The following is a 22,230-nucleotide window of genomic DNA, read 5'->3' on the forward strand; positions in this document are numbered from 1 at the left end:
TAAAGAATTAAAAAATAAAAGTATAGCCTTAGTTAAAGTTCTCTGGCACCGTCATAGGGTTGAGGAAGCAACTTGGGAACTAGAGGAGGTTATGAAAGTGTAATATCTGAACCTACTTTCTAGTAAGATTTTCGGGGATGAAAATTTCTTTAGGGAGAGAGTTGTGACAGCCTTATTTCAGTGGTGTTGGAAACTATGGCTTTGGGACCACAATTTCGATAAGTGAATAAATACTTTAATGTTTAATTAAGGTTTATAAATTTATATTAAAGTCGTATTAAATTTTCTTTAAGAAATTTTAAGGTTTAAATGGTTAGTTTAGAAAAGAAAAAAAAGGACTAAGTTGAATAAGATGTGAAAATTGAGTTCTATTAGTTAAATGTGTTTAATAGTGATGGAAAGGTAAGTTAATGGACTTAGTGAATAAATAAATCTAGAGTTTTGGTCGACTTTGGTTCAAGCATGGTAAGACTTTTCAATTCCATTCTTATTAGTTTTTTATGTTTTTGAACTCATTTTAGCTTAATCTACTTAGTTCGGATGCTAATTTACAAAACTATTAAAAGTTGAAGGACTTGCCATGAATGAATTTAATGTGTTTGTGATGTTAAGTGATAGATATTTAAATTTGGTTGTTAAATAAACATGATTTGTTAAGTGGATTTTTAATGAAAATAAGGTTTAAGGGTTGAATTGCTTTGATAAATTTAATGTATATTGTTCGCAATAATGAAAAATTTAGATTAATTAAGCTTAGGGAAGATTTAATTATCATAGGTTTAGGTTAAAAAAATGGTTAAACTACAAGCTTAGGATTTGAGGACTAAATTAATTAAAGGTTAAAATACTATGGGTAATTTTGTAATTTTATATTATCATAAGTGAGAATTGGAGTTTTTGAATTTAGACTATTTGAAAATTTTAATTGAATGAAATTATTATTTAGATCAAGAAAAGAATTAACCGGACTTTTGGTCGAAGGAAATCGAAGGTTTTGGAGTAGTTCTCGACTTTGTTAATACAACCGTGATAGTTGAGGTAAGTTCATATGAATTATAATCTTAGTAATGATAGTTTGATTTGATTATTTTTTACAATATGTTGAATATAAATTAGACTCAGATATATCATGATGTTTTGAACAATTGATGGTTAAGTAATCCCGTTTGAACCTTAAGAATTCTTAGGATACAAATGACATGTCATTAGGGTTATACAGTTTCGGGTGATGGTCTTGAATGTCCTACCGATTGCTGAGGTCCTACATTTATTGCTGATTCTCCACACTCGTGTGAGCAGCATCGTGTAGCTAACATTTTGACCCACAGCTCGTGTGAGCAGGCCCATTTTACAGCTCATGTAAGCACTATTGAAAATGAAAGGCTATGATTACATGAAAAGGCACACTATGTATGAGTATTCCCGAGTATTTGATGAAATTCTAGATGGTTCAACGGGTAAGAAAAGGACAAATAAAAACCTATTAATGCTAATGTTCATTTGAAAAGGTAAAATGGGTACGAATTTATGAAATGTAATGAATAGGAAATTGTTATGTGATGAAAAAGAAAGGTATGGAATTTATTTCCTAGTATATGAGATGTTATGTTTTCATGATTTCTACTAACCATGTGAATTATGGTGCATAGGAAAGTTTAATGTTAAATAATAAATGAGCATGGTTGTTTGGATTGTTAATTGATGTTCGGTAAGTTGAAGTTTATCTTTTATGAACTCACTAAGCATTAAATGCTTATGTGGTTGTTTTTCCTTTGTTTTGTAAATCATCAGAAGCTCAATCTATTAGAACTTTGTTAGAGTCCTATCACACTATCCCAAAATCACTTTGATAGTTTTTTATTATTGTGAACTATGGTTATAAATGGCATGTATAGGGTTTAATGTCATTTATACTTTTGTTATGTTTTGGTTACTTTTGTAAATGGTTATATGCATATATGGTATAGTTGGCTTGTATATGTTAAAAGCTATCTGAATATGGTCATTTTGGCATGCTTAATTTGAATGGTGAATGGATTGACAATTGTTGTCTTTAGGTAGCTATTTTACCTATGTTTTGGGTTTGAGATGTAGCATTATAACTTTGTTTTGATTGATGTTGTTTTGGCATAAATGAGGTGCCTTTGAATGGCATATGGTTAGAAGAATTAGGTTGATTGAATTGGCATGTTTATGAGTGTTTGAAATGTGTTTAAGTCCGTTGAATGAATGCACAAATAAAGTAGCTTGTTGGGCAAGTTTGGCCTTAAAATAGCTTGTTTTAGGGGCTAATTATGGAGCACACGACCGTGTGACCTCTGTTTTCACAATTTTTCATGTTTTTCTCAAAAAAAAATTATTTATTTAAATCGATCCCCGATTATTTTTAAATCATTTTTAGGGCCCCGAATGCTTAGTTTAAGGCCCAAATAAGTATTATTGCTATGATTAAATTATGTAATTGTTATTTACTTTGTAAGTTGAATTATTATTCTGTATTGAAGTTAAATGTTCTATTTTGTACAGTAATGCTCCGTAACCCTAATTTGATGATGAAGACGGGTTAGATGTGTTGCACGATACATTTCATGTTTTAGAATTTTTCTCTTCATCTTTTAGGGTTTAATTTTCTTCTCCTTAGCTCTAGGGTTTAGTTCATCTTTGAATCTGGTTTGACTTAGTTTCCATAGTTATTAGTTAAGTTAGTTATTATTGTAGCTAGTTTTTATTTACTTGTTTAGCACTTCAAACTCCTTGTATTTTTCAATTTAATCCTAGTTTCAATGCAATTTAGTTTCCTTTTAGTTTTAGCATCAAAAAATTGATTTTTTTTCAATGTTCTTCTACATATTCTTGGTCGTCATTATTATTGTTTTCAAGTTTCATCAAGAAAAGCCCAAGCTTTTGTCATTTTCCTTGTGTTTTCATTTATTCTTATTCTGTGTTATTATCGTGTCTTTGTTTGTTTCAATCTTAGTATGGATAACTAAATCATAGGTGGTTGATGGAAATGTTGGGTTGTTGATTTTTGGGTTTAAGGATTAAATCGAATAGACTTCAAAACTTAGGATTGACGCCTCTAAAGAAAAATTAAGATATTGAGACCGAGAGGAGATCTTATTGGGTACCAATTTGATAGTCCTAGGTTAGTTTGGTAAGGTCGAGAGATAAATTGAACTAATTTGTCAAAATTGGTAAAATTGAGGTTGAGAGGTAAATTTGAGCCAATTTAGGAGCAATAACGATTTAGATCCTTATTTCAAAGGTTAACCAACCACATGGAAATTAACCAACCATTGTCTATTATCATATTTGTTAGTTTCATAATTTGCTTGATTTACAATTTAGTCCTTATTCATTTCTAGGTAATTAATTAGTGTAATTAACATCTTGTATAGTATGTCGTAATATAATTGCTCGGTGAGTAGTTAGCTAGACTCCTTTATTTGCAAGTCCATAGCTTAGAAATCGTTTAATCACCGAATCCTGTGGGTTCAATCCTTGGAATACTCCGGTGTTCTATTAAACATTAAAAATATTACAACTAATCTGCCACACTTGCAGATACTGTTTTATTATTTGATTGTGTAAGTGTTGACTTCTCAACCCCAGTGTTCGCGCACTGGCGGCTCATGTGGTCATTAGGCTAGGAAACATGTCACCATTCTACAAGCCACCAACAATCATACCTTCCATCGAATAAAGCTTCAAGTAATAGTTAATAACTTCAAGTTTAAAGGTTTCAAAATCTAAACACCATTGCCCATCACTAAATAGGAGTGTATCAATCCAGTTACTTCTACAACGACCTAAAGTGCGAGAGTAGAATTACTTCATGTTCTTATCACCATTAACCACCCAATCAATCCTCAACTTTTGTTTCCACCAAAGTTACTCCATATCCAAAACAAACTCCAACTTCGATTTGAGTCTCGACTCCAACTTCCGCAAATTTCTAGTAGGTCGAATGTCCATAGTATCTTGCAGTCCTCTGAGTTGCGTGCCAATCTGCCTCTTTCGTGTCATTATATTTCCTATAACATATTTATTTCACTACTTGATAGCCACTAATAATCTCTACTATGTTCTTTGTGTCATCCAAATTCGATGTAACAAAATTAAGATTTAATAATTTCCCTATAATGTAAGGAAAAGGAACTAAGAGACATATGCCAATAAAAGAAATCTTAATATTTTTTTCCTTTTTTTTTTTGGTGAATTATAAGAGGAGAACAAAGTCTTAACAGCAACGCGATTAGCGCGGCTCGAACTTAGACTATCATGCCAACACACAGAGTTATCTTTTTCTTTTTATATTAATGCAGTTATATACACTAGTTAATTATAAAAATATATAATTTATTAATTTTAATTATAAAAGTTCAATATTAATATAAAGTAGATAATTTATTATTATTGTGGAATTGAAGTTAATAAAAATTTGGAAGTCAAGAACGCTTTATTGAACAAATAATGGATGAATGCGTTGATAATCAATATTTTGGCTTGTAGTAAATTATATACTGTGGGTCTATCATTGACACTCACGTATATCTATTTTTAAAAGCAAGTGGCGTAGGGAGCTTACACTTCTGCAAATTTCTGGTGACTCTAACACCACTTGTCTCTTGTTTTATAACCAATTGTCTGCTTTTTCTATGGTACCAAAACATGCATGTGAAGAAGATTTCCAAAGTATGGCAACTTATTGTCTTTGGGTTTTTTTAATTTTGATTATTCATATCCATGTTTTCAATATTTGGACTTACCACTATAATTAAAATTAAAGGAGATCAGATTAAAAAAACTTATTAAAAAAATATAGATTTCCTTCTCAAAAATTAAAAAAAGGAAGGAATCTGACATATCACATGAATGTAGTAATTTAAAAAAAAAAAAAACAAAGTATGGTAATAAAAGTTTTGTTATCTAAAGTGGCTTATGAAGTTTTTTGTTTTTATAATTTTACTGCCTGAATTTAATTTTGTTTGGATCAAAATGGTATTTAGATAAAGTTTTTATAATAATATTGACTCTAAAATTTAAACTTTATTTATATATTTAGAGAAAAAATCTACTTCCACTTCTTATAATCATTTGTTAATTTAATAGGTGTTGGTAAAAAAATTAAGATTTAGATATTTTCAGCATTGAGTTTCATATTTTGAAAATTAGGTGTGAGTTAATTAGTTTGAATTACTGCTAATTTTTTTACAATAAAAATATTATTTAAATGAATTGAAATGATAGGAGAATAAAATCATAAAATCAAAATACACAATAGGGTAATATATATGGTAATTGAATAGCAAAAAGCCACTGAATTATATAAAAATTCTGTTTTTTATTTTAAATAATTCTTAGATTAGGTCGGTTTTTTGTAAAATTATGAGATTGAGTCGAAATAACAAAAATGCTCCCAACTAGGAGTGTTTTCAGCTGATTTGCAAGAAAACAGCATTTTGGCATAAAAACGCTTCCAACTTTTCCCCTAACGACTATTTTCTCCAATGACTATTTAATTATCCGTTGAAACCAACGCCCCCCCTCAAACTGCTATATTTTTTTCTATATAAATCCCTCATTTCATTTTTTTTCAATTCAATCTCAACTATTTATCTTTCAACTTCCTTTTTTTTTACTAAAATTGTATAAGGTTTTTGTAAATTATTTTTTGATTATAATTTATTTCATATTTTTCGAAATTAGTAATGGCAAAATCTCTAATCCGTTTGAATGGTAAGCACAATTCGGTTGATCAATTACAAATGGTAAGATTTTTTTGTTATATTTAATATAATTTAATTTACATATTTTCTTGTTATATTGGAATTTAATATTTTTTATTTTTTTATATATAGGTGGAAGATCAAATTTTGGAGACGTATATTCGTAATCTACCCACTCCTCCATCACCCTTAATCGAACCTTACTTGAAATATGCGAGATTTTTGCATATGGCCCTTATAGGTAGAGGGTGTAAATTGGACCCCACACTTGTAAGCGCAATGGTGGAAAAGTGGAGACCTGGGACACACACATTTCATCTTCCATGCAGCGAGTGTATTATCACACTAGAGGACGTGCGTTACAGCTCGAATGATGGGTCAATAATGGCTAAGTCAGTTTACACAGCCAATTGGAGAGATGTATGCAAGCAAGTTTTGGGGAGGGTTCCGGAAATGATTTATGGAGCCCGATTGGTTAAAAAGAAATTCTAGTGGGTTCGATGAGGATTCAACTGAAGTCTAAAGAGAATAACACACTCAGGTGTACATCTTTATTATCATCAGGGGTCTCATAATACCCGATAAGTCACAAAATCTTGTCCATCTAAGGTGGCTGCTAAAACTCGTCGACTTTAGAGAAGCGGACAAACTCAATTGTGGGTCAATCATGTTGGCAATGGAACCACAAAAAATTAAAATCGATGGTTGCTTGCTACTATTGCAATCATGGGTGTGATATCGACTGTTATTTTTACGTCCTCGAGTGGACTACCCTTATACATTCCCACTCGTAACAAGGTAAAATTCATTAGATAATATATTTACCATAATAAAATTATTTAAATTTTAAATTATTGTGTTAACATATTATTTCAATAGGCTGAGTTACGTGGGACTACCGGATTAGCTTCGAGATATACAACTTCTGTTAGACCAACAATCGAAAGCAGATGTATTTATTTTTTAAATTTGAATTATATAATATTAACGTAGTTGATTTAAAAATTAATAATATATATAAATAAAATTTGTATTATTTTAATATAGTTTGAATGGACGCCATACTCAGATCCGGCAATTCAAGAATACATTTTGTCTAAATTCTTAGTGAATCCCAACATCTGGCACGTGAAAATGCCTTTGGTAGTGTATGCTACGGTGGAGATACATGAGTCAAATAAAGTATTGTGGCAATTTAGGTTTAGGCAATCAATTTCGCCGATATCCTAAGACATTGAAGATCTGCATCATATCAATTTGCGAGAGAGAACAGATAAGCATCAGCCTACATTTCATATACAATATATCAACATTTGGAATAATAAGTATGAGTTTTTACCTACTCGCAAGGCCATTATCGCTTCGTAGTTGGCCTACGATCCGAAGTACATGCTAAGATTTAGGGTCCAGGGCAAGTCGTAACTACTAGTAGAAGAGACGAGGGGTAGGCAACCACATACGAGGAGACCACAACGAAGGCCTAGGCATCCAAGGTCTGACGCAACTGCCAAGGCGGGTCCATCATCTACACGTACATAAGAACTAACACCGATGGTCACACCGCCCCCCAGTCAATATGACTTGACTTATTCTTGTGCTTATAGTAACCCCGTCATTTTTACACAAGCACCATATTACACCATATTTTTTGTTTCTACATCGATGGCAAGTTTTATTTTTGAACCTCCGTCCCGACATATTACTCGTAAATGCCATCGACATTTTAGACAACAACAATGCCGCCGACAATGTGTAGGTCATCTATGTTTGGGGCACTGACCTAAAGTTTGATCGTTATGTCATTGGTGTATGAAACACAATATAGTTATATGCCTACGTCGATGGCGTATCAAACACCTTCGGGATCATTGTTTTACCAAAGAGGACCATCTTCGCAACAACCTATTCCTAGAACGGAGGATACACGATTACAACTGATCACAATCAACTACGGAAAAAGGCAAAGAAAATGAGAGGTCGAGACCACAACTTGTACTGAAGGTTGAACCAAGAAGGAATTTGGCTCACAATTATCGACCACCCCGATGTAGCACACATTCTGGCTGAGGATTGGATTGGTTAATTTTTTTTTTTACTTCTCATGTAAATTTTTAAATAAATATGGATTTTTTTTATTTTATTGATGTTAGATATGAAATGTTTTAAAATAAATAACATTTTTGCATCAAAATTGGTTGTCATTTTCATTTCATGTTATAAAATCAAGTCTGTACAGGAACAATGGAACAAATTTGTATATTTTATTGATTTGTATGATATAATAAAAATGGGTGTCTACAAATTACAAAAAAAAAATTGAGTATGAATGAAAAAAATTAATAAATAGATTGCGATTAAAAATTAATTGTAACAATCCATTTTCAGTGAAATCGGAACAGTGGTTTCGGAACCACAAATTCGGTCCAAAAATAAAGTTTATTTTTATTTTATTATGTGGTCCGTATTATTCTAGACATGTCATGTGAAAATTATGATACGAAAATTTTATCGATTAGGTGTTTAATTACAAGAAGGACTAAATCGCATAAAATGTGAAAGTTGAATTCTAGTAGCTATAAGGATTAAATAGCTATGGAATTCAAAAATAGAGGTCCTTATATGGTAATTAGACCATTAAAGAAAAGTATGTAGATTTTTGGTGACTCATCCATGGAAATTTAGAAAAAGGGCAAGGACTAAATTGGAATTTGAAAAATATTTAATTAATTAAAAGATGAAAAGAAAATATCATATTATTTTCTCATCTTCTTCAACCTAAAATACAAGGAAACCCTAGGAAAGAGAGAAGAAACTTTCATGGCTTAATTGGGTAAGTTTCCTTGTCCCATTTTTAGTAATTTTGATATTTTTGAAACCGAGATAGCTTAATCAATCTATTTGGGGGATTAATTTGAAAAGTTATCAAGGCATGAAATTTGGTTCATGGATGAATATGCTGAAAATTAGAAATTTATGGTATAAAATGAAAGCTTGTTGATGGAAAAACAACTTTTACAAAGTGATTTTTGATGAAAACAAGATTTAAGGACTAAAATGTAAATTTGTAAAATTGAAGAAAAATGCTAAATTTTTATGAATGCATGTGCTGTAAGTTTTTTAATGGGATTTTGGTTGGGCTTGGAATAGGGAGTAAATTGCATAAGTTTCATTTTCCGAGCCTAGGGACGAAATTGGAATTTATGGAAAAGTTAAAAACAAAATGGTAATTTTTCCTAGAACGTAAATAGAGTCCAAATGAGTATAAAATATGATAAATTGATGATTAAAGCCATTTATATTGATCCAGACAACACAAATTCGAAGTTAGATCGAGGAAAAGAAAAGGTTTTGGATTAGTGGATTACTTACGCAAACAAGTGTCAAGGTAAGTTCGTGTAACTTAATCGAGCATGTAATTATGTTAATTGAATGTTGTGCTTGTATGTAATGTGACTTATATTGAAATGTATTACATGAATGCTATAATGGAAAATTTAATACATGCTTGAAATGGTGAAAAAGGGTTAAGTCCCAATTGAATATTGAATTTCGATGAATATATGTGCTTTCCCAAATTGGATGAGGTCCTGCATTTGTTGCGGACGGGATTTAGCTCAGACGAGTAATCTTATTGACCTCATTATAGAAAGGATCCAACCCAAATGGGTAATCCTGATATAATACCTCTCGAGTATACATTATGATTAGGGTTTAGCCTACACTGGTAATCCTAATTGAGCTCTTTTGGGCATACGTTATATAAATGATTTAGACTAGACTGGTAGTCCTGTTATACGATATGTGGCTCGAGAGTGTGTTCCTTGATTAAGTACCCTAATACCTTTGAATAAGAAATTGACGGATTATTGAATCGTACACCCCGAGTGTACTACTTGAGTATCCATCGGAACTTCAATGATTCAACGGATATAAAACTCTTGATATGGCATGAGAATTATGAGATGAAATGATAATGTCTTGAAAGAGTATTGCATGATGAGCTCATCTATCCTTACTTGATGTATATGTAAAATTTATGACTAACATGTTTGATTTGATGCATGTGTTTAGGCAATTTTGCCAAATGGATGGAAAACATGATATTGTATGCTTAGATTTAATAAACGGGATTGGTAAGTTTAGTTTCTGTTATACAAACTTACTAAGCATGTAATGCTTACTGTGTTTTATTTTCCCTATTTTATAGTGCTTGAAAGCTCGCGAAGGTTGGAAGATCATTGGAGCATCGTCACACTATCTACTAGCTATTTTGGGTATTTATAGTAAAATCATTTTGGTATAATGGCATGTATAGGACAACTTGACCATTAGTGGCTTGATAATAATGCTTGTAATCTAGCTATAGGAATGGCTAGTAATGGTTGTTTGGATATGCTTGTAATGTCATGCTATGGTAGTTAAATATATGTTAAGTAGTTGATCAAATTATGTCTAATATATGGATTGAACCAAGGTAAGATTGCAAGCATGTATACATGTAATGGTATGCCATGATGAATGATGGAATTTGTTTAATTTGAATGCTTAGAATGGTTGGTATTGGATGTGTGTTTCAAGTGCAAGTCATGTGTGTGATTTTGGGTGAGAAATGAAGCTAGAAATGACTTTATTTTGTCCACACGGGCGTGTGTCTAGACCGTGTGTGACACACGGCTGAGTACATGGGCGTGTAGTTAGGCTATGTGTCCCCTGTACCTTAATTTTGAGAAACAGAATACTTAGAATTGAGCACCCGGGCAAAGACACAGGCGTGTGTCTTGGCCATGTGAAACTTGCACCTAATTTCGAATTGAATTAATTAACCATACGGCCTAACATACAGGCATGTGGCATGGCCCTGTACTCAAGTCAGAGAGTTACATGGGGTCAGACACGGCATGTAGCACAGGCATGTCCCTCGGACCACACGGGCGTGTGAGCCCTGTGACTTAGAAAATTTTTGTAATTTAGCAAAAAATTCTTAGAGTTCCAAATTAAGGCCCAACTCGATTCTAATGCTCGTATTGGGCCTCGTGAGTCCAATTAAAGGATGTTTTGAATGATGTCGGTTAATGAATAGTAATTTACATAAATTATTTGTAAGATATTCTGAAAGTTTCGGTAATGCTTTCAAACCCTGTTTCGACGATGATGCGGGTTAGGGGTGTTACATTAATAAATCTATTAATGAGGTGTTGTCCTTATATCATCTCCTCGATGTGGATATGACGACATTGTATGCCATAGGTTCCTACACCACCCGTATAACCTCGGTTGGTTTGTCTTCTCCAAAATATTCATTTTGTTGCGTATCTGAGTTGATGTCGATCAACCTTTTGGTTTACAACGCAATGATCTATCGGGTAACAACTTGAATGGAGTGCTCGATACCGGCAACCACATATGTTCATCTAGGACCGGCAGGAATTCGTTTCTTCACACGTTATACAAGTACTCTAGTTTGTACACTTCGTCTACAAAGCTTATGTGATCCAAACGTTGATTGTCACATGATGCAATTACATGAGTGCATGGAAAACTAAGTGCATCAAATCTCCCATCGTCACAAGTTCATTGTCTTAGGTGTACACGGTACGCATACTTTGATCTGGTTTATCGAACACTGTAACCCGAAATACTAGGTTTTCACGCGAGTGAAACATTAGATGCGTACAGTCCGCTCGTGTTGTAGCTTTGTTAATTTCTTTCAGTACTTCTTCACTCCAAACGTGGCTGCCCCTCGTCAATCCAACATATTTTTCCATTCACTTTGGAAAATGTTCAGCCAAACAGAAATATGTTTCTTTGACAACCGAGTTTATCTGCAAATGAAACGTTCCCTTTAATACGGAATTGATGCATTCCACAAGGTTTGTCATCATGTGCCCATATCGTAGACCCCTGTCATACGATTGTGTCCACTAATTGAAGGGTATGTTAGAGAGGTATCCCTCCCCGGCATTGTTAATTGCCCGTAAGTTTTCCAACATTTCATGGAAACAGTGTTTGACGAGCTTGTACACTGTGGAGAAAAGTGAATAGTTTATCCATAATACCAAATATCTGCTGATCGATTAAATATCAAACAATTGAAACAGTGGTAAATACATACCCGTGTTGATCACTTGTACGCGTTAAGCTTTAGAATTGTGTTGTTCGTGGTAGTTCGTCGCAACATGTCTTAGACAATACCTATGGTGTGTGTGGTCTCAAAGGCTTCCTTGCCGTTCAATTGCAACCACTATTCCAAGTCCCCTATCGGAAATGACGCATATATCGAGTTGGAGGCAAACATGCCTCCTCAACCTAGAAAGGAAGAAATCTCAATAGCTTGCTGACACTCTTGACGTTATTGCAAAAGTAATCGGAAGGATGCATTTTTAGTGCACTGCCAGAAAAAAACACTTTTAGAACGTTCGAGCTTTAGTGCTTTTTTTGATAGTGCACTAAAAATGCATCTTACGTAGAGCATTTTTCTTCTAGCACTTTCAACTCAACATTTTTTCCCACTTACCCATCAGATATCCTGAGATTTTCAAGATATATTTTCTAAAGTTATCTGAAAGTTGGAAATTAATACATTGAAAAATCTAATCGACCTCAACCTCCCGTGAAAAAAATGATCAAAACTCAATTGTATTAAAAAAATTTGAAAATAAATTACAAACTAAGATTTAATCAAATCGAGTAGTTCAAGTTTTGATTATGAATCGAATTGAATTTTACAATTCGAATAATCCGAACATACGATTGGTATAAATACAATGCTTCTAAATATCAAATTAAATAATTATTAACTTTACATATCAAAAAATTATAAAAAAATTAAAGAATATATAAAAATTTTAAAAAAAACTCAAAACCCTACACAATCCTAAATCCTAAAATCCACAAAATTCTAACCCTACTTTAAAAAAATAAAACCTTAACCCTAAAAAGATAAAAAAAAAACTACTTCTAACTGAAAACATTTTCTTGCACATTAATTGAAAATACTTTTAACTAAAAGTGTTTTTGTTATTTCGACCAAATCTTGATATTAAAAAAAATCAACCTAAACTGACAAATATTTAAAAAAAAAAAAGGGATTTAAAAAAAATCATTCAAAAAAAAAGGCCAATATAGTGGAAAAGACCTAAATTATAAAAAAAAAGACATGGAAAGTACCCCAGAAAAAGTGGTGGCCACGAAGAGAACACGTGGAGCACAGAGGAATCGTTTTTAACTGTGGCGAGTCTTAACGCGCCATCTGGGTTACGTTTTTCCATTTTTCAACAAGTAATAATCATCATCAGCACGGTTGAGCGCCACATTTCAAAAATCGCCACGTGGCTCGATAAGACAGCGAGTGACCACACGATTTCAATTTCATTAACAGCAGCAGCAAACCACCAACTGCTAATAAATGAATAAAGTAATTTACACGTTTTATCATCAATAGTTTAATTAAATTTTCATGATTGAATTTCAGCGAGTAAAAGTTTTGCATATTTTTAACGTTAATCCATATTAGCTGCTCTAATTAACAACAATTCAAGCGTTAGAATTTTACTTTTTAATTTTAGACCACATATTTAACAATTTATGTGCCAAGAAAATACTGATTTTAAAATATATTTAGAAAAATAACATTTTATATTTGATATTAAAAAAATTAAGTTAATTTTGAAGAGAAATAAAAAATGCATTTTACAAAATGCGCTTTCTGACTTTTTTTACATATTAGTTCTTTTGGTAAGATGATTTACTCTTAGTGATATTTTTCTAAATGTATTGATATTTTTTATTTCATATTATTTTAAATTTTTTTATTTTTAATTAATAAATATATTATTTTTAAATTTTTATTTTTAATTTATCTTTTTAATTAATAACTCTTTTATTTATAGAATCAAATAATTATTGTCAAATATCATTCTTTGTAATAAATATTTTTTATATGTTTAATATTTATTTTTCAATCCATATAATGAGTGTAGTAAATTTTAGTAAAATATATTTTTGTATGTGCATTTGGGATATTTCACATATAAAGATAATGATATTTGAAATAATTAATTGAAATATTTCACATATAAAAATATTTAAAATATCATACCCACAATGTAGATGAAAAATAATGATATTTGAAATAATTATTTGATTTTATAATATTAGAAATCACGTTACCCATAATATAAGTGGAGAAAATAAATATTTGACATATAAATATTATATATAAAGAAAATTACATCTAAAAAGTTAGTTGATGTTTTTAAAAAATAAAATATATTTAACATAATGATAAATATCAATTTTATCAAAAATATTTTTTATTATATAATTATCAATAATTATTTGATTTTATAAATAAAATATTTATTAATTAAAAATATGAAGTAAAAATTTTTAAAAAAACTTGAAAATAATATATTTATTAATTAAAAAAATTTTGAAACAACATGAAAGAATATGGAAATTTAAGATAAAATCACTATTATTTAACAATCTACAAGAGGAGTTAATATGTTAAAAATAGGAATTAAAATTAAAAATAAAGCTTGATACGATATGAAATAAAAATAGAAGAGGAATCAAACTCGAGACTCAAGAATAAAACTACTAACATTTAACTATCTGACTAAAAGAACTGATGTATATTGTAGGATGCGTTTTCTGTTTCTCCCAAAAGTCAAACTATTTCTCTAAATATTTTTTAAAATCAACATTTTTTTTCAATTTTCACCCTATTTATGTTTTTTTTTGGTATTATACACAAATTGTAAAATTTACTTATTTAGAAAATTATTTTAATTTTGAAAGGAAGAAAATAAGGTTTTAAAAGATAAAATATATTAATGTTTGAAGTGATAAATATTTTCCTTTTAAAAGCTAAAAAATTAAATTATTTAATGGTTGGAATTTATTATCCCTTAATGTTAACTCCATTAATAGGATAAGCATGAAAAATAAAATAATTAGGAAACACAAAAACTGCGTATATGTATCTATTACCAAATATATAATAGAATTATTACGTATCAAAATTGTCCGCTGTCGTCTCTCACTATCTCAACAATTATCCTCTTTCTTTTCACTTTTTCCTTCTCACTCGCAGCAAGCAAATAAGAAAAACAAAATTTCTTCAAAAACCCGAAGTTTCCTCTCAGAACAGAAAAATAAAAGCGAAAGCTTTGGGTTTTTTAATGCATGATCTGTTTTCATTGATTAATCAAAAATATATATTTGTTTCTATTTCTGGGTTTTAAGGGAAATTCTACCATTGTTGCCAACTCAATTGACTTTTAATATCGTCAAGAGTGAAAGGGTCAGAGAATTATAATCCTTGCTTTGAATTGTTCATTGTTGGGAATAAGCTGAAAACCTAACTGGGAATTAGAATTTGAGTGTTTGTTTGTTAGTTGGAGAGATGACGCTAGAGTCTTTACCCGGGAGTTCAGGGTATCTGGATTTGTTTCCAGAGAGACGAATGTCATATTTCAGTAATCCTTATGTTTTAGGACTTACTGTAATTGCTGGAATTGGTGGCTTGCTCTTTGGCTATGACACAGGTATTAAATCCCTTTCAACCCTTATTTCTAACCTTTTGTCTTTTTTTGCTCATCATGAGATTTATTGTTTAGTCTGGTTCATCTGATGACAAAGATTTGTATATTTCTATAGATGAAACCAAGTTTTGTTTGAATGTCCGGTTCATCTAATGACAAAGATTTTTATGTTTCAATTGATTAAACTAAGTTTTGTTTGATTGTCTGGATTGTAGCAGCAGAATTGAACTGATCTTAGACATTGAAGGTTTTGTGAACCAGGAGAAGAAAAAAGACTGAGTAAACACATTTTTGGTCTTAAATCTGGTGTCAAAGAAAGAAACACTCTTAGTCTAACATGATTACATGATTGATTTTCTTTTAATTCCTCAATTCAATTGAGCTTTTGTAACTTAAAAAACCCTTAAAACTGTTAATCTAGCTCATTGCTTCTGCATTATGTTATCTGGACTTCTTTAAGCAGTATCAGATATTCAACTGAACAAAACAGGAACACATGATTCTCTTCATTCCTTCTTCTGTTTAATTTCTCTGGGAACATGTTCTCATTTGGAAATGATAATGATTGCAGGTGTAATATCAGGGGCCCTTCTTTACATAAAAGATGACTTTGAGATCGTCAGGCAGAGTAGTTTCCTGCAGGTATTATGAACTTGTAAAGGTGTTCTGAAATACTAAACTTACTTCAGTCATAAAAGAGCATGAAAAAGAAAGAAACCAAAGAAATTTTTATTTTTTCCTTTTTGTGTATGATTGACTGAGTAGGGAAGGAAGAAATGGTGTTAATGATGAGGACTTTGTTAGCAGATCCCCACAGGCAACTTCTTGTTGGATCTTGCGTGTTGTGATAAGGCAACTCTTCATTTTTTTCCCGAAGCACTTGTATTCAGCACATGCTCGGACATGGTATGGGGATAGGATCCTCTGAGTACATGGAACTCTTGGAAAAAAACTGCCCATACCCATATCCAAAACTTATCCTCGAGTCTGAGTAAAATAGCTTGTGTGTGCTTGCAGCTGCTAGCTTTCAGTTGACTGGATAGGCAATTCTAATCCTGTAAAAAAAGAGCCAAATCTTGTGTTTGCAAAAGGTGCACAAGGGGAGCAATTAGGGGATTGGGAGGGGCCCCATGTCCCCTAAACATGATAGCTTGTGTGTACATGCAGTTGCTAGGTTTTAGTTGATTGGGATAGGCGATTCTAATCCCTCTTAAAAGAAAAGGAAAATTTGGTGTTTGCAAAAGGTGCAGAAGGGGAGCAATTGGGTGATTTGGAGGGCTTATATTTCTACTGGCCTTTAAACTCGGTATCTTGTATAACTCCTAATGTTAGTTAACATGCAAATATGTTGTTAATTTCCTAATCTTTCCATGTTTGGAAACATCCTGATTCTTTTAGTTGGCAGGAAACTATTGTCAGCATGGCCTTGGTTGGTGCAATGATTGGAGCTGCATCCGGGGGTTGGATTAACGATGCTTATGGACGTAAGAAGGCTACTCTTCTTGCAGATGTTGTCTTTACTGCTGGAGCAATTGTCATGGCCGCTGCACCCGATCCATATGTGCTGATATTGGGACGCCTTTTAGTTGGCCTAGGTGTGGGTACTGCCTCTGTGACCGCTCCCGTATATATTGCTGAAGCATCACCTTCGGAAGTAAGGGGTGGGCTAGTTAGCACAAATGTGCTTATGATAACTGGTGGACAGTTTCTTTCCTACCTTGTAAATCTTGCTTTTACACAGGTCAGCTTGTCTTCCTACTTCATTTAGTTTCATCTGCTTGAGCCAATATACACACACACATTATGTGATGACAATTATGATATCTGTAAAATATTATTATATTTTGCATTTATGAAAAAATTGCTATTTTAAGAAAAGTAGGATTTCCCCATTTTCCTTTAAAAAAATGTTTTTCTATCAGAACTGAAAATAAATTCTCCAATTATCTTGCTCAAATACATTTGTTTGCTTTAGAAGTTTAATATTCACAAGGCTGGTGGCGAATGAAGCTAATAAATGGTTGGCTTAACAAGCTTTAGCTGGCATCTGTAGATGTTGAACTTACTAGGATGGTTCAAATGGTATAGAGTGTTGAATGTGCTTGTTAAATTACTGGTTAATAAATCAATGATGATAACTTTTTCATAATTTTAGAATCTCTTTTTGTGGTTGTTAACGAGTTGAACAAATACTTGATTAGGTAGCCCTCAAATTGTGTTCTAAGTAATACCAGTTCTCTGAGGTAATTGTTGTTTATATTCTTGGAAAAATAGAGTAATATTGTTCTATTTATGCACGTTCATTATTCTGTCAGAGTGAAAGGGTTTTCAGTTTTGCAGTTTTGGAGACACCGTATCCCAGATATTAATACAGGGTTTGCATTTTATTGGTCTTGAACGGAAACATCACTGATGGAACTCACTCGTTCTTTCCTGCTAGTTGGGTTATGCATGCGCAACCATTTTTTTCAGCATGCTGAATTTTACCTTGTAAACTAAATTTTTCCATGGCACGTGATTCTTAACTACGATGCAATGTAGATTAAATGTGTTCCATGTTCCCCTAAAATGTGTGATAATGAAACGAAAACCTGAACTTAGAAAGTGTGTTTAGAAGCTTTGTTACCTTCTTTCTGAAGCCATTTTTTTGGGCTAATTGTCCACTCAGAGCTAAGACCTTCTAGTTTGATCTCAAAATATAGATCCAATTTCGAGGCTATGGGGACTAAGCTTATTGCATTTTCTGCTAGTAGAGACCCGTGGTTTTGTAAAACAAATCAAAGCATCTTAAGAGAAATAAACATTTGATTCTGTTAGCATAACTAGTTGAAATCATATCCGTTTAAATCTGGATATACGAGTTTTGAGGTCTTAATGTTCTTAGAGATGAGAGAAGCATATGAATGTGTGAAGGATCGGTCCAAATGTTACCGGGCATTTATGCATCATAGGACTTCATGCATTCCAAAATGTTTTCAAGTACCACTACTTGCTGTCTAAAACATTGTTGCTCGAACAGGTTCGAGGAACATGGAGATGGATGCTTGGAGTTTCAGCTGTGCCAGCTGTCATTCAGTTTTTCCTTATGCTATGTTTGCCCGAGTCTCCACGATGGCTTTTCATGAAGGTACTTGTAGTACTTCGGGGGAATATCTTTGTTGATTCTGTATAATCCTTTAATGAACCATCTCATCATATTGTACAGAATGAGAAAGATAAAGCCATAGCTGTGCTTTCTAAAATTTATGACATTGCTCGGTTAGAAGATGAAGTGGATCACCTTTCTGCTGCACTAGAAGAAGAACAGCAGAGAAAGAATACTGTCAGATATTTGGATGTTTTTAGAACAAAAGAAATTAGACTTGCTTTTCTGGCTGGGGCAGGACTGCAGGTAAGAAAACTATCATTGACATTCTTTTAGATTGTGTTGCCTATTGGAATTAAGTTTTTCTTTTATATTTTGTTCTAGAAAATCAACTGGTAAATCTTGTCGTTGCTTGAAACACCACTTTGTCTAATTCCAAGTGCGCTTAACATGACTCATGGCCCTTTATGTCTTGTATTTGTAGGCTTTTCAGCAGTTCACTGGCATCAATACAGTTATGTACTATAGTCCAACAATCGTCCAGATGGCTGGCTTCAATTCGAATCAGCTAGCACTTCTGCTGTCTCTCATTGTCGCTGCCATGAATGCAGGAGGAACTGTTGTCGGCATTTACCTTATCGATCATTTCGGAAGGAAAAAGCTGGCTCTTTCAAGCTTATCTGGTGTCATCGTGTCCCTTGTCATCCTTGCTGGGGCCTTTTTTGCTGAAACACCTGGTTCTTCTAATGGAATTTATGGATGGCTGGCAGTCATTGGATTAGCCCTCTACATTGCATTCTTCGCACCTGGAATGGGGCCTGTTCCATGGACTGTGAACTCAGAGATATACCCTGAGCAATACCGAGGGATCTGTGGGGGCATGTCGGCTACTGTGAATTGGATTTCAAATTTGATTGTGGCCCAGACTTTTCTTACAATTGCTGAAGCAGTGGGAACTGGTGTTACTTTCTTGATTCTCGCTGGCATAGCTTTGCTTGCAGTGGTTTTTGTGATTGTGTATGTGCCGGAGACCAAGGGGTTGACATTCGTTGAAGTGGAACGAATTTGGAAAGAAAGGGCTTGGGGAAGCAGTTATAACACTGAAAGCCTTCTCGAGCATGGAAACGAGTCCGCCTAGTCACTATCGAAATCAACCCCGCATGCTTTTCTACAAAGTCGATATCCTGTCCTGGAGGCAGTTGAAGGTGTGAGCTTCATCTTTCTACACATAAATGTCGAAAGGTGAGGCATCTTAAAACATTTAGATTGTTTACTGCATTTTGGTCTTGCATATTTCAAAGTTGAGAAGGAACTTGGTGGTGATGATAGATAACCTTGTATATATAAGTTGTATTATCGCCAACGGCACGGGACATCTTTTAAGTAGGCCCGAAGTTGAGGCATGATCCTTGTATATGTTCTTTAGCTCATGTTTTCAAAGCCTTGTTGGAAGCAAAAACGGCAGCATTGGAATCATGATGGATTGTTTTTATTGTAGTGGACACCCCGAAACAGCATCTAATTGGCCTTTTAAAAAAGAAGAAAAACACAGCCCTTTTAGAATGCATGAAACCAAAGAGTGGATAATTAGGGTTAAGATTGACCCCCCTTTTTTTTTATCTTATTTCAATTTTATTTTATTTTAATTTATAAATAGGAGTATAATTTGTCTTTATTCTGTATTAGTAATAATATCAATTCTAATTAAACTAAGATTTAATATTTAAATATGAATTTAAATTATCGTTTAAATATCTAAGTTCAATAAATATTATAAAAATATTATTTAAAATAAAGTAAAATAGATAATAGATTTAGTTGTCCAAATTTGAATACGTATACATAAATTCATTATCTAAAAGTAAAGCAAAGCATATTTATATAATGGATAGTTGAGTGTTAATAATCGCATTTATTTTGAATTTGTTACGAATAATAATTTGAATATTATAAATTTAAATATTATTTAAATTTATAATATTCAAATTAAAAAAAATAGGCAGTCAAAATATTCGAAATCACGCTACATATCGTCATTCCTAAATTATATATATATATCACTTGTTATCTTTTTATTGTTGGATTTTTAAACATAAACAATATATTTTTTATAGTTAATATTTGGTACACTACTTGTGGAATATCATAATTTGATAATTATAGTTCAAATACCTAAGTCTTGAATTTTTATTTCACTATTTCATAAATAGAATTGTTATACATTAGTGACCATCAGCCCGAATCCAAGATAGGATCTGAGTTGCCTACCCTTTATTCGAATAGGTCCCGCCAAATAATTGAGTATAAGGCAAACCGTGAGAGGACAACGAGGGGAGTTCGCTGATCAAGCTCACAAAGAGAGCTCACACGAACCAAAAGAAAGTTGTGGTCTTAGTTCGCATATACCCAAGGAGATTGCAAAAGGGAGACCACATGATCTGGCAGGCAATCCAGAGTGAAACGCCTATTTAGCACGCCTGAGTTCCGCTCAGGACGTCAGTCCTAGGAATAGTCGGGTCAAGTCATGAACAATAAGGTCATGTCATTAATAGTAATAGTATGTATAAACACTCGAATGTTCTCATTAATAAGATACGAGAGAAATTACTCAAAAATTGGTACGGTGAGCGTGGATGAACTTCCAATCATTAGATTTTTTAGTTTGATTTTCTTTTATTCAGTTTCAGAATAGAAATGGTTCACCTAAATGAGATTTCCCCTTCAACCTTTCATCAGGACAGGCTGGAGCATTATGTTCTAGCGGTCAGCATAATGAAGAAGATTTGTTTGCTAGATGGTTTACCGATAGACAGTAGAACTTCAGCAATGCAGTTTATCAAGTAGTTTCTAGTCCTCTAGACCTGAATGTTTCCGTCAATCAGAAGTTGTCATTTTCTCATAGCCAAGAGGCACCCCCACAATAGTTCTTTACTTTTCAAGAGCAAATGAGGTTAATGAGGGAACAGATAGTCATTCAAGAGGCACGATTCGAGTAACAACAAGCTTTTCAAGAAAAGCTATTGAAGCAGAACGAGGAGTTAAAAAGGAAGATGAATTCTGACAATTTTGGCTTTCAGGATAACGTGAATACGCAAGACGAGGTCCAAGGAATGCAGGTGAAAGAGTGGTAGAATGAGATGGACGAGTTACAGAGGGATGTAAGTGCATTGTATCCTGAATCTCAAGACATGGATTAATTGTTTTGTTCTAACAATCCATTGGCCTCTAAAATTGTAACGGTGAACTTATCGTATGACTTCAAGGTCCCAAAAGATATGTTCGAAGGAATGAGGGACCTGCGAGCCCATTTGATGCAACACAACGACTACATGAATGTGTTAGGGGCATCAGATGTAGTAAAATGCAAGGCATTTTTCATGACGCTTAAGGAAAGTGCCAAGGACTGGTATTTGTCCCTTCCTCAAGGTTCAGTTTGAAGTTTCTCGCAAATGGGATAGATGTTTTTAGGAAGATATAGGGCTCATAGAGCAATCATGAGTACACACCTATGGGGCTGGTATTGGTAAAGCAAGGAGATGGTGAGTCCCTTCAAGATTATGTGAAGAACTTCCATGTAGTTACCCTCAATATGAAGAATTTAAAGAACCAGTGGGTTATTGATGCCTTTATAATGGGAGTACAAAATAATCATGTCAAATACTCCTTTACAAATAATAGACCGCAAAGTTTGACTTACTTGTTCAAGCCCACAAGTTCACAGAAGTGGAGGAAATCAAAAGGGCATCTCGTGGCACCTTTTAGAGGGAGGATAGACAGTCCAGGAATAGGGAAAGACCTCGTAGTAGACAGGACACTCTTGACCAATAGTTGTGAGTAAGAAATGATAGGCCAGAGAAGTCAAGCTCAA

At 33.0% G+C, this 22,230-nt stretch overlaps 1 protein-coding gene across 6 annotated transcripts; it reads left to right on the forward strand.

Moving 5' to 3' along the window:
- Positions 1-14,758: 14,758 nt before the first annotated feature.
- Positions 14,759-19,838, forward strand: LOC107903776 (inositol transporter 1). 6 transcript variants are annotated; one of them, XM_041079200.1, is made up of 7 exons: positions 14,759-15,280; positions 15,849-15,919; positions 16,085-16,183; positions 16,683-17,018; positions 18,297-18,404; positions 18,483-18,668; positions 18,847-19,838. In XM_041079200.1, the coding sequence occupies exons 1-7, from the start codon at positions 15,139-15,141 to the stop codon at positions 19,498-19,500; spliced, it is 1,596 nt and encodes a 531-aa protein (XP_040935134.1). In that variant the 5' UTR covers positions 14,759-15,138; the 3' UTR covers positions 19,501-19,838. The 6 variants fall into 6 exon arrangements, with proteins under 6 accessions (XP_040935134.1, XP_016685419.2, XP_016685422.2 ...); XM_016829933.2 differs by lacking the exon at positions 14,759-15,280 and adding an exon at positions 16,295-16,604 and having other exon boundaries at positions 15,845-15,919; positions 16,043-16,183; XM_016829930.2 differs by lacking the exon at positions 16,085-16,183 and having other exon boundaries at positions 14,762-15,280.
- The last annotated feature ends 2,392 nt before the right edge of the window (positions 19,839-22,230 follow it).

This window comes from Gossypium hirsutum, chromosome A10 (genome assembly GCF_007990345.1).
Source record: "Gossypium hirsutum isolate 1008001.06 chromosome A10, Gossypium_hirsutum_v2.1, whole genome shotgun sequence".
NCBI lineage: Eukaryota > Viridiplantae > Streptophyta > Magnoliopsida > Malvales > Malvaceae > Gossypium > Gossypium hirsutum.